Source organism: Haliotis rubra, unplaced genomic scaffold (genome assembly GCF_003918875.1).
Source record: "Haliotis rubra isolate DU_JTF1 unplaced genomic scaffold, ASM391887v1 Scf23, whole genome shotgun sequence".
In the NCBI taxonomy this organism is placed as follows: domain Eukaryota; kingdom Metazoa; phylum Mollusca; class Gastropoda; order Lepetellida; family Haliotidae; genus Haliotis; species Haliotis rubra.
In genome coordinates, this window is record NW_025766336.1 from 3,048,281 (window position 1) to 3,065,620 (window position 17,340).

The following is a 17,340-nucleotide window of genomic DNA, read 5'->3' on the forward strand; positions in this document are numbered from 1 at the left end:
TGTCATCATATAGCTGGAGTTCACTATGGACAGGTTGTCACCCCACGGGATATATTCCATCGAGTCAGAACACTTGTAGTCTGATGTCAGATTTCAGAACGTTGCAGCACGTTCGTACGAATACACACATCCAAGGCAAACTAACAGCTGATATGCACAAATTTCTCTCCGATCCTTCGTGTTCACAAGTTCTTCTACAAATTGGATCCTGTCAGACCATTTTCTCTTGAACAATACTTCGATCGACTGGAATAGCAGGACCCTTCTAGAGTGGTAGTTAGTACTATAACCTTTATATTCTCACTGGTCATCGAACCATGTTATCAGATAATTGTCTCTAATTCACCTGCTTCTCCTCTTGCCGTCCTGGTTCATGATCAAACACACTGACCAATCACTTCAATAATCTTATCATTTATTGATTAGAAACACATTAGTTGTCATCTGGAAGCCTTTATCACTGTTATCTACGTACGTCAGTCCTGTTATTGTTGAACACAGTAGCCTTTCGGAGACATAACTGGATTCATCGCATTTACACGATGACCGGTGAAAGCTAGCACCACAACACTATAGTGTAAGATGAAAGGAATTAAAGTGACATTCAAGACGATTTCACATATGCATACAGTCGAGCCTTCCTCACGAGTTTTAAATGAAACGAAACTTTTCTTCTTTTAATGTACTCACGTACATATGTGTGTGTGTGCGTGCGTGCTTGGTTGCTTCTGTGTGTGTTTTTATATGGCTGGATCTAAGTGTGCGTGTAGCTTTTTTCTTTGTTTTTTCTTATTGATTTTTGGGGATGCTTGTCTACGCACTCGCATTTACATTGATATTTTATTTTTGGTTAATCATAAAAACTACAAAATCCGAACACATAATTCCTATCCTGGGATGTGTTGTGCATAGCTTTACTCAGGACTTGTCTGAACCCGGAGTTGTGTACCATTAAAAGAAGACTGACTAAAACCATATATATATACATATATGATGTGTCGACATATTGTTGAAGGACGCTCTGTAACTTTCACGAGACACGGAGAATTCTATGTAAAACAGAATTTTGACTGCTCTTGCAAAAACATAATATATGTCATAACATGCACAGGCTGTAATGAACAGTATATTGGTCAATCAGAAAATTTAAGAGCCCGGGTTCGTGTCCACAAACAACAAATAAAGTGTCCTGAAACCCGATGTATCCCACTGAGTGAACATCTAGATGTCTGTGCGAAAGGAAACGATGTTAAATTTACAATATTTCCTTTTTATCAAGTTCAAAATTCGGACAAAGTAAAACGAATTTTAAAAGAACACTACTTCATAGACAAGTACAAACCAATGTTAAACCATTGCAAGCTGTGACCTTGTCGCTCTAGAATGTTGTCCCTATTATGACGTCACAATATATATGTAATGACGTCATACTGTAACCGCTACAATCTCCCCTGAAGAGTAAAGAACGAAACATGTTGGAGAAAACGGCATTCTGTTTTAATTTATCTATGCAATATTTATGACTGAACACCTGTACTACTTTGGACATTTTGTGCGTGTATATATATACATATATGGTTTTAGTCAGTCTTCTCCCCTGACCCTGGATGCATCTACGGCTCGGCCCGATGATTTTATTATCTCCCTTGGTTGGCTTTTTATCCAATCAGGTGTCTACGCTGGGAAGTTGAGCGTACCAATCACAACTCACTTTCGCTTTTTTAAATTATCTAATCGATTAAACTTGGCAACACAATAATATATTGGCAGAGGTACTCTGAAAGAGGTAGAAGGAGTTCCCGATATATTTTTTAAGGTTTCGGACCTGTCAATTTGTCTGTATGTTTTCCCCCCAAACCTGAGTCGCACTGGGAACAAACTTTCGCGGCTGCGACTGCTGTCTTTGTTGATACTGTCAAGCTCGGTTGTAAAGGCTGCTTATCTGATTGGCTACTGTGAGAATGCAAAGGGAGGTAATAAAATTATTGGGCCGAACCGTAGATGTATCCAGGGTATAGTGGAGACTTATCGGAACGTATACCCTGAAGATTATCGAGGATGGATAAATCAGAAACAACTAAAACCATGATATATGCATTCAATATATTACACAGTGTAAGTATGCACATGTAGGTAAACACACTATTCTCACTTACAATGTTTTTTTACACATACACAAACGAACAAAATCAATTGCGTAAAGCCAACGATAATAGCTTGAACAAAAATTTCTAAATATTTATAATCTTTTTTTTAAATAATTTAAAAGAAATGTGTGTACATTTTCTTTACGCCAGTTGATATTACATTCCCTGATCAAGTTGTTGAATTGATACCAGCTGTGTAAATGTTCACACATCATCTACCATAGCATAAAGTGGACGTTTTTGTTGAACTACATGTCATTACAAATGGAATTTTCTGTTGTCTCAGCTGTTCACCTAAGAGATAAAAAGGAATACCACAAACAGAACAGGCATAATTGTCAGGGAGATATTTCTGTGACACAGATTTCGGCTGTGAATGTTTATTGCGATATGTCATTGTGAAAGAAGGGTTCGGTAAGATAATATAGCTGTAGCGATATATCATGTGGAAAGAAGGCTTAGGGAAATGTAGGTGTGAAGTGAATTCACGAATATATGTTTAACACAACAGTTCATGTTGATGGGTGATCTAAACAACGGATGGTGCGTTTGGCTCTCTTCGATTTCGGAGCCTTTCTATGATAAGGCGAAACTTCGAATCTTAGTATTGAACGATAACGTTAGTGAGTCTCATTCTGTAAACATACGTCATGTATCTTTGATGTTTCCACGAATATCCATGAAGACTATCATGAATTTCGTGTCAGTCTATAAACATACTTCCGATCATTTTGTTGTTTTTTTCCATAAAGAGCCTTGATGGATATAGTGAATATTCGTGTCAATTTATAAACATATGACAGACTATTGTGTGGTTTCCATAAAGAGCCTTATGAATATTTGTGTCAATCTATAAACATATGCCTGACATTGTGTGGTTTCCATAAGAAGCCTTGATGGATATAAAGAATATTTGTGTCAATCTATAAACATATGCCATATCATTGTGTGGTTTCCATAAAGAGCCTTGATGGATATAAAGAATATTCGTGTCAATCCATAAACATATGACAGACTATTGTGTGGTTTCCATAAAGAGCCATGAAGGATGTAATGAATATCCATGTCAATCTATAAACATATGCCAGATGATTGTGTGGTTTCCATAAAGAGCCATGAAGGATGTAATGAATATTCGTGTCAATTTATAAACATATGACAGACTATTGTTTGGTTTCCATAAAGAGCCATGAAGGATGTAATGAATATCCATGTCAATCTATAAACATATGCCAGATGATTGTTTGGTTTCCATAAAGAGCCTTGATGGATATAGTGAATATTCGTGTCAATTTATAAACATATGACAGACTATTGTTTGGTTTCCATAAAGAGCCTTATGAATATTCGTGTCAATCTATAAACATATGACAGATCATTGTGTGGTTTCCATAAAGAGCCATGAAAGATATAATGAATATTTGTGTCATCCGTAAACATACGTCAGATCACTTTCTGTTTCCATAAAGAGCCATGAAAGATGTGTCACAGATAGTAGCCAATTAGTCGTTATTGTGGTGTCAATCTGTGAAAGTTGATATACATGTCTGGCTGTAAACATACATGAGATCACTTTGTTGTTTCAACAATAACTCATGAAGAATACCGGCAATAAGAGTGGGTTACTTTAAACACACGTGACACCTCTTTAACGTTTCTATGAAGGATCAAATTAACATACACGTCAACGTGTTAATATATACATCAGATCACTTTGTTGATTTCACCATAAGTCGCAAAGAGTTAAATTAATGCACAAGTCAATCTGTTATCATAAGTAAGATCATCGTGTAGATTTCACAATTAGTCATGAATGATCAAATTAATATAAGTAAACCTACACTCGCTTAGGACGTAAACACTTATGACTGACTGATAAAGGGCATTTCTTATTTATTTACACGTATTATCATTATTATTCCCCGCCACGAAGTGGGAGGGTGATACTGGTTTGAGCTCCTTCCGTCCGTCCGTCCGTCCGAGATGATGGAGACAGATTTTCTAAAAACCGTCATAGAAAACGGAAACTGTGTTACAATTTGTTACAGGGTTATGACCCTTGTCGTGCGTTTCTTGAGTAAGTGCACGGTATCCCCAAAGGGGACAGATTTTCTCAGAAACCGTTATAGATAGGGAAACCAAATGTGGTATGTGTTTTCTGGACATGAATGTCGTGATGGAGTTAAACAGGAACCAAATAGGAACAAAACACTGTAGCGGGGGATATTGATGGCCATGTCTTCTTGGTTTTTTTCTTTCTTTCTTTCTTTTTTTGGGGGTGGGTGGGGGTGGGGTGGGGGTGGGGTGGGGTGGGGTGTTCCATGATAATTCATTTTCTTGTTTCCATAATAAGACACTATAATAGTTTCGGATGTTACTAAAATGCAGCAACGTTATTCTCTCAAAACTGCTCCGGAGACCGAGCCAAAGAGTCGTAGCAGAATTCCTGGTGTTATGCATTTAGTGTTGCTGTTTTTGTACAACATGTATTATGGTATCTGAATCAATAAAAACAAATGACACAGCAGATATGTCAGTCGGTGTGCAAGGAACACTTGCTGATCACATCATATCAATCGCTGAGGATGTGATGAAAATAATACGCCTGTGACAATAAAACAATATCAGAACAAATAACAGCTCACGTCTCGATAGTTTGCTCTCCAGACGAGTGTCAAGGAAAGGTATGATAAGATGTATTGTATTTCAATGTCTAAAAACAAGCTGGAAAATGTCAGAGCGTAGACAAAGATCCAGAGAAATCAATAAGATAGTGAAAGTTACCAATCGCATTGCAATACCTTCACCTCATAAATACTTTGCAGAGATGGACACCGCTTCACTTTAATACCAAGAAACAACTGAAGTGTCATTATTACTCATTATTTGTTTTACGTCGGAGTAAATTGATCTGTACATATAAAATGTTAAGTGTTTGTGTTTGCGTTTGTATAACTTGATTGTACCCTTTTGTTATTCAATTATATGAAAAACAGTAGTTGTGGGCACAATAAGAAGCCAAAACATATTGATCATCACGCTACGTGAGTGCCAGTGAGTTGTATGTGTTATGAAACCTGTCACAGTGAGTGAGTGAGTTGAGTTTTATGCCGTTTTAAGCAATATTCCAGCAATATCATGCAAGCGTAACAAGTGAACGCTTTAACCATTAGACTACCCCACCGCCCCACCTGTCACAGATATTGATGAAGTATACATTGAAAGTGACACAGGTACATGCAGTTCATAACAATGCACAATTCATTGTGGAGGTTTAGGCGAAGGTAACCAACCTGTTCATGACTGCCAACAATATTTTTGTTGTTGTTTAACGCCGCACTCAACTAAACTCTGTCAAAAAAAGAAACGCAACCCCTGTCCTCAGATATGAAAAATTCGTTTGAATGAAGTTATTGCTTCCAAACTAAATTTTATTCGAATGTATTGAAATGATACACGTAATTAATGAAGATTACCATCCAAACAACTGCATTTGTACGCATAAGTGTATTTTATTGCTTATTCCGTCACAACGCATGAAATGACCCTCATGGTGACTTCGCACAAAAAAACACATGCAAATCATGAAAATGGCAGTTAATGTAGGGGTGTATAAAAGCCCATGTGCTTCCGTATTATATTCATTCATTTGTCGCCGAAAAGCTGTGTTAAAAATGCCACGATTGAGTGCTGCCGACCGAAATATCGCCATTGGTCGTGTTCAAGCCGGAGAAAGTTTTGGAACTGTTGCACGGCACCTAAATGTTCACAAAACAACGATATCCCGACTTTGGAGCCGCTACAACAACTTCAATTTGACCAACGATCGCCCGAGAAGTGGAAGGCCAAGAATCACGACCCCTTCAAGATCGGTACATCCGGGTCCATCACCTGCGTAATCGGCATGCCCTACCAACCGTGACTGCCACACAAATACCAGGTTTGAGGAGAGTGTCAGCTCAAACGATTAGGAACCGTCTGAAAGAAGCGGGTTTACGTGCCTGTAGACCAGTTGTTGGACCTGTGCTACGCCCCTACATCGACGCCGACGACTCAGGTGGTGCAACAACGTAAGGATACGGACTTTACAAAACTGGAGGCGAATCTGGTTTTCTGATGAATCACGTTTTCTTTGCAACGTCACGACGGAAGACAGCGTCTGTATAGGAGACGTCATAAACGTTTAGCGCCCATCTGCGTCCGACAGGTGGACAGATTTGGCGGAGAAAGCGTCATGGTTTGGGGAACCATCTCATACAACCAGAAATCTGACTTGGTGATCGTTCCAGGGAACCTGACAGCCCAACGTTACATCAACCACGTGTTAGAGCTTCACCTTCTCCCGATTATTGACCAACAGACACAGATTTTTCAACGGGACAACGCCCGGCCTCATACTGCACGTGCAACAATGCACTTTCTGCAGAATTCCAACGTCAATGTCTTGCCATGACCCTCTAAATCACCAGACCTCAACCCTATTGAACACCTGTGGGATACTCTGGATCGACGCGTACGTCAACGTCAGCCGCCGCCACAGACGCTGCAACAGCTCGCCGTTGCACTGCAGGAGGAGTGGAGAGCCATTCCCCAGGAAAGAATCCGGCGTCTTATCCGTTCTTGTCCAAGGAGATGCCGTGCAGTGATTGCAGCGCGTGGTGCTCATACGAGATACTGAGACAGACGCCCCCCTGGTGACAAACTGGTGTCTGTGAGATGACTTTTGAAATGACAATTTTAAACATGCCCATCTGGGTTATTATTCTGCCAAATTTCAGACTTCTGTCTTAAATAATAAAAATGCCGTGTCGTCCTAAAACTTCAGATCAAAATCTCTAAAATACAGGGGTTGCGTTTCTTTTTTGACAGAGTTTATATTCCAGCTATATTTTTCATAGAGAAAGTACCTGGGGGAATTTCACATTTTGCTTTTTCTGTGAACTTCAGATGACATTTGCTTTCATGTTTGACAAATTCCCGAACCTCTGAAAGTAGAGGGGTAACCGTAACTATGTAACCCGTGTCTGTTAAATTGTTGTGTGGGGCGGTGGGGTAGCCTAATGGTTAAAGCGTTGGCTCGTCACGCCGAAGACCCGGGTTCGATTCCCCACATGGGTACAATGTGTGAAGCCCATTTCTGGTGTCCCCCGCCGTGATGTTGCTGGAATATTGCTAAAAGCGGCGTAAAACCAAACTCAGTCAGTAAATTGTTGTGAAACAAGATTATGTGATCAGGCGTTTCTGGGGCGGTGGGACAGCCTAGTGGTTAAAGCGTTGGCTCGTCACGCCGAAGACCCGGGTTCGATTCCCCATTTGGGTGCAATATGTGAAGCCCATTTCTGGTGTCCCCCGCCGTAATATTGAAGGAAAATTGCTAAAAGCGGCGTAAAACCATACTCACTAATACACTCTTGTTTGTTTCATTTTTAACCACCTTCTTAGGCGCTTCTTCTGACACCCGATGGAAAGCAATTATACGTCCGCTTCATACCATAGGGTGTCAACGCAACTTGGGCAACTGAATAGGAACATCTCAACTTGCCATTCTTGGAGAAGTATTCACGAAACTAGTAACTGAGAGACTGCAGTCATTAATTGGTTGCTTACTATGCCATTATCTTTGAAATCAGTTCTGATGGTTAAACAACTGATAACATTTTTTTTTCTATTTTGAAATTGTGAGGAAATATTTGTCATAGTTATCTGGTGGAAAATACTGAGTTTGGTTTTACGCCGCTTTTAGCAATATTCCAGCAACATCACGGCGGGGGACACCAGAAATGGGCTTCACACATTGTACCCATGTGGGGATTCGAACCCGGGTCTTCGGCGTGACGAGCCAACGCTTTAACCATTAGGCTACCCCACCGCCCCTGGTGGAAAATAAATGTTTCTTTCACAAGCTATAGCCAAGTCCATACATGTGTAGACGATTGTTTAATTTGGCAGAGCCTCGTCAACTATGGAATGTATGGAAATATGATAGTATTACGCGACAACACAGAGAATGGCCTGACACGACTAAGGTGGTTCTGTTCGGGATGGTTTCGTTCCTTATAAATGAAATAATGCTTATGGGTAGATTAAATGAAGGGATTTATACATGTATGATATTACATTTATATAGAAAATGACGAAACAAATATTTAAAGCGTTTCCCTTTTCTATATGTGCAAGTATCGCCGTTCTCGGGGAAAGAAGAAGGCATGCAATAAATGTGTGATGCATAACTAAATGCATAACATACTAGACGACACTTATTTATATGGGCACAGAACGCTTGCCTGTGTAGGTGCATCAAGACGCATGGATTGAGTGAAGATGGCTATGTTTCTTGGGACACGTTTCACGGGTGTCGGGGCTTCACTTTAAATTCAGAATAATTCATAAAAATAACTTATCAATTTTTTTCTCGTTACATAGATTGAAATGCTTGACATTGCATTAAATGGCATCGCTGAATATGAAATGAGATGTTTGTTGGTATTATTGTCCGGGGAATATAGAAGTGTTCCTTCCGCATCAGTTTTCAATAAAAATAGATAATCCTCCCCATCCTTACTTTTGAAGAAAATGTGTTCAACAAACATTTTTGCTTTGTAGTTTTAGTGAGACAGATTAAGACTTGGTCATGTCGAAGCGCACTGTAACCACCAATAGCAGATTTTTTGTGATAAGTATGGCTGCTTGGAACACTTTCCAAGGCTTGTTTCCCCGAGTATTTAGTCTCGCTGTCAATCTTCAATCTTAACTAAAATATATGTATGTGTCTCTCAGTATTGGTTATTTTTTATATCTCCAGTCATGGTTTTTCCATATACCACTCCGTGATGTAATTGTCAGCAAAAAAACAGAACCAAACTTTCAAATATCTTTTTAATAATACATGACCATCATGTGACATTACCGATGTTCTGTCTTGTGATCATTCAGCTGACCTGATACTGGGAGTAAAGATGGTTATGTCGGAATGGGGTCTATGGGTAGCTTTCATTTCATAGAGCAATCAAGGCTAGAGTTTTAGTTATTAACAATCCTACCTTATTGAGTAGTCACTTTTACACTTAATATACCATTCATCAACGGAAGTAAATCGATACGTTGAAGTGATCAAAAGATACCAATCAATACGACTGCAAATAGATGTTTTAATCACGAAGCAATGACGGTTACATATTATTTTCTTCTATATCGGGCAGTAATGATATTACTACATAAACGATGCAGAAAACATGTGATCATTAAATACACAATCAAAGCGAAATAGAAGCCATCCTATGACCATGTCAAGAGTAACAACGCTAGTTCAAGTCAAAAACAACAAAAGGCTCCCACAGTGGCACATCTGCTTTGTTGTATGTACAATAGCCTTAGTCAATGGCTTTCGTTTTGTTTATTTTTAAGATCACAGGACGAGCGATCGAAATACAACGAAATGTACAAAAAATACTTCTGCAACTTATTTCTTGAAAGTAACATCGATGGATAAATTTCTTTTTCCACAGTTTGGAGACGCGTCTGTAAACCAATAAATATAAAGCGCATTGGCACTGAAAACTTCAGGAATCAAATTTATTTGTTTACCTTTAAAGGTTAATCATTGTAAAACATTAACGCAATGTGATACTAAAACAATTATTAACCGATGCCATGAATATGCTGCCGGGATCTATTTTCAACAGTAGTATTTTCACAGACATATGACCACGATATTATGATATTTTAAGCCAAACCTGAACCGACATCATTAATGTCGTAGTCTAGTAAACATAGTCAACATACACGTTATAAATATCTAGATAGATATGTAACTGGACATATATGAACTATGCATATGGATGCATACATAGAAATGTAAGTTGTTTATCTAAGGCTAAAGTAATAGAAATACATGCTATAGATGTGCATGATATATCGGCCACAACTGCCATAAAACTGTAAGAAATGGCAATAAACTGGTTTCGTATCAGAATTTGCCTGACGATCTGATCATACAGGCCTGTGGTGAAACCTAAATAATACTTGTCTCTGTCCATTCGACATCAAAATCTCTACATTTTCAGAAATAACTGTCACCACGTGTAGTGTTTTCACATGTTTCACGTTAATGGCTGTCGCATTCACATTTCGTTTCCGTGATCCAAGTTTCAGGAAAACCTGAAATCCGATTTCGAGTTTTGAAATAAACCCTGCCAGGTGCAGATGCAGAATTGGGAACCGTTGAGCATCTTCAATGTCAATACATAATTATACATCATCCCCAAACAGGTAGACATAGTCGTGTGGGGAGCTAGGAGAGGGTACGTTCTGCGTTTCAGTAAATTCCAGTGCCATATTCCCGTCATCAACATCACGAAGTCTTGCATAGTTTCCGTCATCATCTCCAGAGCTGAGCACCCGAGTACGTGATTCAGCTGATGCTGTGTGGAAGCCGCTGTGGGTTTCGGCAACAGTTACATTCCCACCGTGTTGGGGTGAAGAGGAACTTATCACACGGGAACTATGAGCTGCTGAGGTGCTGTGCATGCTCTTTTCAGTTTCACTGATGACGTGTCCGGTTGGCGCGACTGCCCCTCCGCCAGGAACATCTACTCCATAGCTCCTGTCACCGGTACTAGGAACCAAGGCACTGCGATCAGACTCTGTGGAGATGATTGGGAAATCACCTTGGATATCGACATCATATATTGGTGCACTGGTAGCAGGAAGAATATCTTCAGAAGTGCCGGGATGTCCATCCTGAATTTCAACGTAATAGCTTCCATCTCCAACCGTATTCGAGGAATAACTTTCACCAAAAGCTGCAGCAGAATTAGGTTGGAACTCAACTTCGTAATCGTGTCCAGTGGCTGCTTGATCAATATGAACATCACCGTTTCCGCCATGAATTTCAATCTCGTAGTTGACACCACCGTTGGTTCCTCTTTGATCGACTGTGGATTGATCATCTTCAACCTCCACCTCGTACGGGCCACTGGTTGAAGGAGCGACATCTACAGGACCCTTTGGTCGTCCGCCATGAATTTCAATCTCGTAGTTGACACCACCTCCTGAACCCCTTTGATCAACTGAGGGTTGGTCATCTTCAACCTCTACCTCGTAAGTCGGGCCACTGGTTGAAGGAGCGACATCTACAGGACTCTTTGGTCGTCCGCCATGAATTTCAATCTCGTAGTTGACGCCCCCACTAGGTCCCCGTTGGTCAACTGTGGATTGATCATCTTCAACCTCTACCTCATACGTCGGGCCACTGGTCGCAGGAGCGACATCTACAGGACTCTTTGGGCGTCCACCATGAATTTCAATCTCGTAGTTGACTCCACCTCTTGAACCCCTGTGATCAGCTGTGGGTTGGTCATCTTCAACCTCTACCTCGTACGTCGGGCCACTGGTTGAAGGAGCGACATCTACAGGACTCTTTGGTCGACCGCCATGAATTTCAATCTCGTAGTTGACTCCACCTCTCGAACCCCGTTTATCAACTGTGGATTGGTCATCTTCAACCTCTACCTCGTAAGTCGGGGCACCAGTTGAAGGAAAGGCGCCAACGACACTGTCTGAATCTTCACCATGAATGTCAATCTCATAGGCGCCACCAGCCCAGAAACCTGGTGTGCCAACGCTTCCAGAGCTTGCCAAGGAACCTCTTTGTCCAGATCCTTCCGGGTACCCACCCTCAACTTCTACCTCGTGGATCTCTTCACGTTCATAGGTAACAGCTCCTTCAACATGGGTATAGGCGTCAGTATGTATCCTGACATTTTGGCCACGATCCTGTGCACCATTCATCTCGACATTAATGAAGTCAGTCTCCTCGTCTTGGGATTCCTCTTGTTCTGAGTGTTCTGCTAAAGGTTCAAGGGTTGGCTGAACAGATGGATATGGGTATTTAGACCCAGACTCTGTATCTGCCTCCGGCTGAGAGGTAAAAAAGTATGTATCAATTTCTCCTCCGTGTACAACCTGAGATGAAGAGGTGTGAGATTCAGATGCCAGTGCTGCTGAAAATTCAACACTGTCTGATTTTTCGTTGATTAGAGCCTCAATGACGGGTAAAGGCCCATCGTTGACGTCAGGGCCCACCTGGATGGTCACCTCAGACGATCCAATAGCACGTCCGCGAACAACCTCTGTTTCGATGACGGGACTGTCGTCATCAACAAATGGATACGGGTCTTGACTGACAGTTATTTTATGGGCAGACCTTGTCTTGTCAACAACTGCATAAATATCCTCTGTTTGAATAACCGTTTTAGCATCAGTCGTTTCAACTATGGAGATGCTGTTATCGTACACAGGATTAATTTTCTTTTCATCCTGAAACAAACAAATACGAATAATCCTTTAAAGTGTATAATATTATTGATAATATTACATATTCATATACACAACAATACTACAGAATCAGTCTCACTCTATTGTATTGATGGCTTTACGAGCACGAGCAATAAAATATGTATCGCCAATGGTGATCAGGTTCGAGAATCAAGACAGTCAGTACCAACTGAGATAAAGCGGTGACAATCTTAATGTGTATGGATGGATTATAACATGTTTGTTTCTATGAAAAACAATGTATATGATATGCTTAGTATTCTGAATACAAGACATAAAATTGATAAAATGTCAAGTAGATGTACGATAATATTTCTCGTTTTACCTTCTCGGGGATCAGATATGTCGCTGAAAAAAAGATGACAGTATTAATGATAGGGTTTACTTCAGAAAATAGAATCAACGCACTTTTGCTTGAAAGGAACATGTTTGAAATGTTGGTGTGTTTGTCTGGCAGTCAGCAACATTAAAGCACAACGCGGCTCCCAGTCAATACTCAAGTCTGAACCAGACTGAAAGCGACGACCCATGTTAGCGGGTTACACTGAGACATAATCTACCAGTTGATACATAGTACATGTGCTCTCCAACAATAGGGGGCGATGGGGTAGCCCTGTGGTTAAAACCGTTCGGGTTCGAAGCCCCACATGGATACAATGTGAGAAGCCCATTTCTGCTGTTACCCGCAGTGATATATCTGGAATATTGCTAAAAGCGGCGTAAAACTATACTCACTCACTCGCTCCAATTATTGGAGCAGGCATTAAAAAATAACATATCATTACAGAAATACAAAGAGGTATTGTATCCATGATGTGTGGTTACTGGGGGATGGCAGTGTTTCGAAGACCAAATGTGAATGAACCGTATGGACATCAGCTATCTCGAGCAGTCATTGCTCATACCTAAACAATTTCCCACGGCCAACCATGACATTTATAGTTGCAAGATCCCCTACAATATCTGGAGAATATATGTCTTTAGACAAGTGGGGGACACAATGGCCTACTTTGCAGGGGTGGCACCATGGTATGAGCGAGGTGAAGTTATGGTAAAAGCCTTTTTTAACCACCAAGACAGTAAAGTGCAATGGTAAGCTTGATTTTGATATTATATTATTTACATAAAACAATTGCGCGATATGTTTTTCGATTTGGAGACCCATGTCATTCAGTTTAGCACGTTCTTACAAGAATAATGCTGCACATTCTTCTGCACTTGGCTCTGAAGAGCGGGTCATTACCAAACTTCGGCATCTTAACAAGAGTAGAAACCATTTACACTGATTATTATCTCCTCAGTGAATTCAACTCCTTTGGAATATATATTTCATTTTGAGCTTAAAGAGACAGTTTAAAAAAAACAATCCGAGTCAGTTTTTCGAGAGATATTACAAACATTAACTCTGCTTGGGTTATATACTAGTATATAAAAAAAAGAAATAAAAGAATTAGAATATCTACCTGGTGCCAGCGGCTTCTTTTCACTGCAAAATAAAATTCAATCAATTGTATATCTTGCATATATTTACTGGAATATGTCCACCATATGGCTTTTTTATCTGTCTTTTAATAATGGTGTGATTTTACATTTCTGTGTACATTCATTGTACTGACGCTTTATTCTTGTTTTTGAAACATTCCCGTGGACATTTTATGTTTTTAGATATGCTATGGCTGTTGTAAGGAGAAGAGAAGTTGTCCCTCACTAGGATTTGATGCAACAGCAGCAGAACAACAGCAACAGGAGGGCCATGAGAAGCAGCAGGATGACAATGATGGCAACTGCCAACACTGGGGTCCTGTCCAGCCAGGTCGGTGCGGCACCAGCAGGCTACAACAGAACCAGTTTAACCATTGTTAGCATAGATCGGGTTGGCACTATCTGACTGAACTATTTGCATTCGTGACCAAGCGGGACAAGCTAAATAGCGGTCACGGAAAGAGACGAGTAGTTACGAATGAACTATTTGTTAACCCTCACGGCAATGGCCCAACGTGTTCAACTGTCTGTTTGTCATGGAAACGAAGTTGGAATTATGGTTCTATTATGGATCCCAGCACCAAGCTTATATCAGGCAACAAGTTTTCAGATTTGTTTCTTTTCTTTTCTTTTTCACTCAGCAACATTACAGTTATATGGCCAGACAATCGCGCTGGAGCTGACAAGTTTGGTCAAATTTGTCTTTGTCTTGTTCGTTGTTTAACGCCATATTCAGCAATATTCCAGTGTTTGGTGGCGGTCTGTAAATAGTCGAGTCTGGACCCGACAGTCCATTGATCAACTGGCATGAGCATCGATCTACGCAATTGGGATACGATTACATATGACAACCAGGTCAGCGAGTCTGACCAGTGGATCTCAGTAGTTGCCTCTTTAGGACAAGGATGCGTCACATGCTGTCAGAATATATCATATATATTGCATACACTTTCGTATATAAAAAATATGACACTACGAAACTAACTGGGATAATTGAGGAAGACAGAAATGTGAATTACCCCAATAGACTCAACATAGATGGAGTCAAAAACCGCCACTGACGCTCTCCTCTTTTCTTGGAGTATAAGTAATAGTTGTGATGTTGATAACAGAGTATATCCGCCAGTCGGGACGGCAGCCGCCGCCACCACGGTAACGTCAGATCTACAACAATGACCATGTCGCTGTAGACACCATTACAGCCATCGTGGAACTGGGAATATCATTAATTGCGATTCGTAATCAAATATATGCATTGGGATATATAGAGGATATTTTGTTAATGTTGTCAAATAACATGTATATTGCATCGAGTGGTCTGACAAAGTTGATATGTTCACGAGTGGCGCAATTTTGTCAGACCACGAGATGAAATATACATGTTATTTGACAACATTAACAAAATATTCTATATATTATATTTTGATCATTGTTTATAATTGATCGAGACATCGAGTAAGTCTGCATACCCCTTTAATCAGAAAGTAGTTCCAGGCAAAAGTGATATTCTACTCAGTGAAATAACATGTTATTCTACTCAGTGAAAATACCATCAATATTTTTATTTTCACCAATATTTACAGTATTTCACCCTTAAGAATATAATAAATTGGGGTATTTGATAGGAGTGTCCATTGGTCATCTAACTTATTGGACCCGTCAAGCACAAGAGACAGATATATACCTGTAACATGTGTTATATTTGGGATTAGACTTTCTCAGTAAAGCACAGTACGTTTGTTGGGTTGAGTCCCATCCGGGGTTCGAACCCACACCCTCAGAGTCAGGCACCTTATCGCCAGCACACAAAGTCAGCCGCCTAACTCGCTCAGCAACCGCGGCTTCCACAAACATGGAAGTCGGACAAGTGGTAGTGAAGACCACGGACTTTGTGTACACCTCTTATAAGTGAAAATTGGCACGGTTCTCACGGCCGAAAGCTTTGAATACACAATTCCATTTAGAAAGTGGTCAGATGTAACATGTTATCTTTGGGATTACACTTTCAGTAAGTACAGATTCTAGTGCTTTTGTTGTTGACACACACACACACACACATACACACACGCACACGCACAAACAAAACATAACATCACATCACATACATACATCACATACACATACATACATACATACACATACACATACATACATACATACATACATACACATACATACATACATACATACATACATACATACATACATACATACATACATACATCATACATACATACATACATACATACATACATACATACATACATACATACATACATACATACATACATACATACATACATACATACATACATACATACATACATGGATTGAGATTGTCTATTTGAGAATAGAGTACCTGACCCAGCATGGGACTCCGAAACGTTCTATACACGTGAAAACCTCTAACTGCACTACAAACGTTATATATGCTGACGTTCGCCATGTGCTTTTGCAAAGGGACGTCACTCTAAACAATACAATTTGAAATCTTAATATAGGCCCATGGGCTTAATCACGGGAAACAATCCCGTGTTTAAGCCCATGGGCGTAATTTCGAGTGGGCTTAAATACGGGAAATTCCGGTACATATATACATACATACATATATGCACGCGTGTGTGAGTGCGTGCATGCGTGTGCTCTGGTGGACGTGAGTGTGTCACTTACCTCCTGGCATCCACTACTTGTCCGCCCATGTGATTTGTGATACTGACAATACCAGCATGACTTATACCAGGCAGAGACATGAGAAGACTGCAACAGACAAAAAGGACCCATGTTTAATGTCAAGTTACAACGGTGGAAACGTTATCATCAGTTAGATGGGTCGCGAGGGGACTAGCAGTCTTGAGTGGTGCAACACGACCCACGTAACCTCAGGGATTTCAGTTCATAGTGAGACTTCCTCGACTAATTTATAGAAATGACATATATACTACCCGTCAGAAGGTTAGACTCACTTAAAGCACTGTCTCGCTATATGTTATGTATATATATGTGGTTACATTGGAGATGAATTTTTCCACTTTCTCCGGGGGAACCACCTGCAAACTTTATGCAGATGAATTGTACGAGGATCATGGATCAAATTGCTGAAAAGCATGTGCAAATATCGTGCATGTGAACAGCTGCGTTTTGGTGTAAAGTTTTGTTAAGATTTCGCCAATTTCCTTGATTTTTATCGTTTATTGAACTCATGACAATAATCGTTTCAACATTACAATTTATTTTACAATACATCAGTTCATGTGTAAACAGTACCTATAAACAGTATGGAATATTTTCAAAATCTAGATTAGAACAGTTGACTGAAGTAAATGGCTACATTTAAACTAGTGAGTCTAAACTTTTGATGGGTAGTATATAATGTGCC

The 17,340-nt window shown here is 40.1% G+C and overlaps 1 protein-coding gene across 3 annotated transcripts in view; it reads right to left on the reverse strand.

Annotated features, from left to right (window-relative positions):
- Positions 1-9,006: 9,006 nt before the first annotated feature.
- The window catches only part of LOC124278004 (cadherin-87A-like), a 48,217-nt gene continuing 39,883 nt past the window's right edge, over positions 9,007-17,340 (reverse strand). Inside the window, exons 36-42 of one of the 3 annotated variants that reach the window (XM_046713733.1) lie at positions 16,635-16,721; positions 14,984-15,128; positions 14,191-14,315; positions 13,946-13,968; positions 12,808-12,830; positions 11,382-12,464; positions 9,007-11,243 (exon numbers count right to left, since the gene is read on the reverse strand). In XM_046713733.1, coding sequence (XP_046569689.1) covers positions 10,395-11,243; positions 11,382-12,464; positions 12,808-12,830; positions 13,946-13,968; positions 14,191-14,315; positions 14,984-15,128; positions 16,635-16,721 — 2,335 coding nt within the window. In that variant the 3' untranslated portion in view covers positions 9,007-10,394. Of the gene's footprint in view, positions 12,465-12,807; positions 12,831-13,945; positions 13,969-14,190; positions 14,316-14,983; positions 15,129-16,634; positions 16,722-17,340 lie in introns of all 3 variants that reach the window. The other 2 variants (XM_046713732.1, XM_046713731.1) reach the window with 2 other exon arrangements.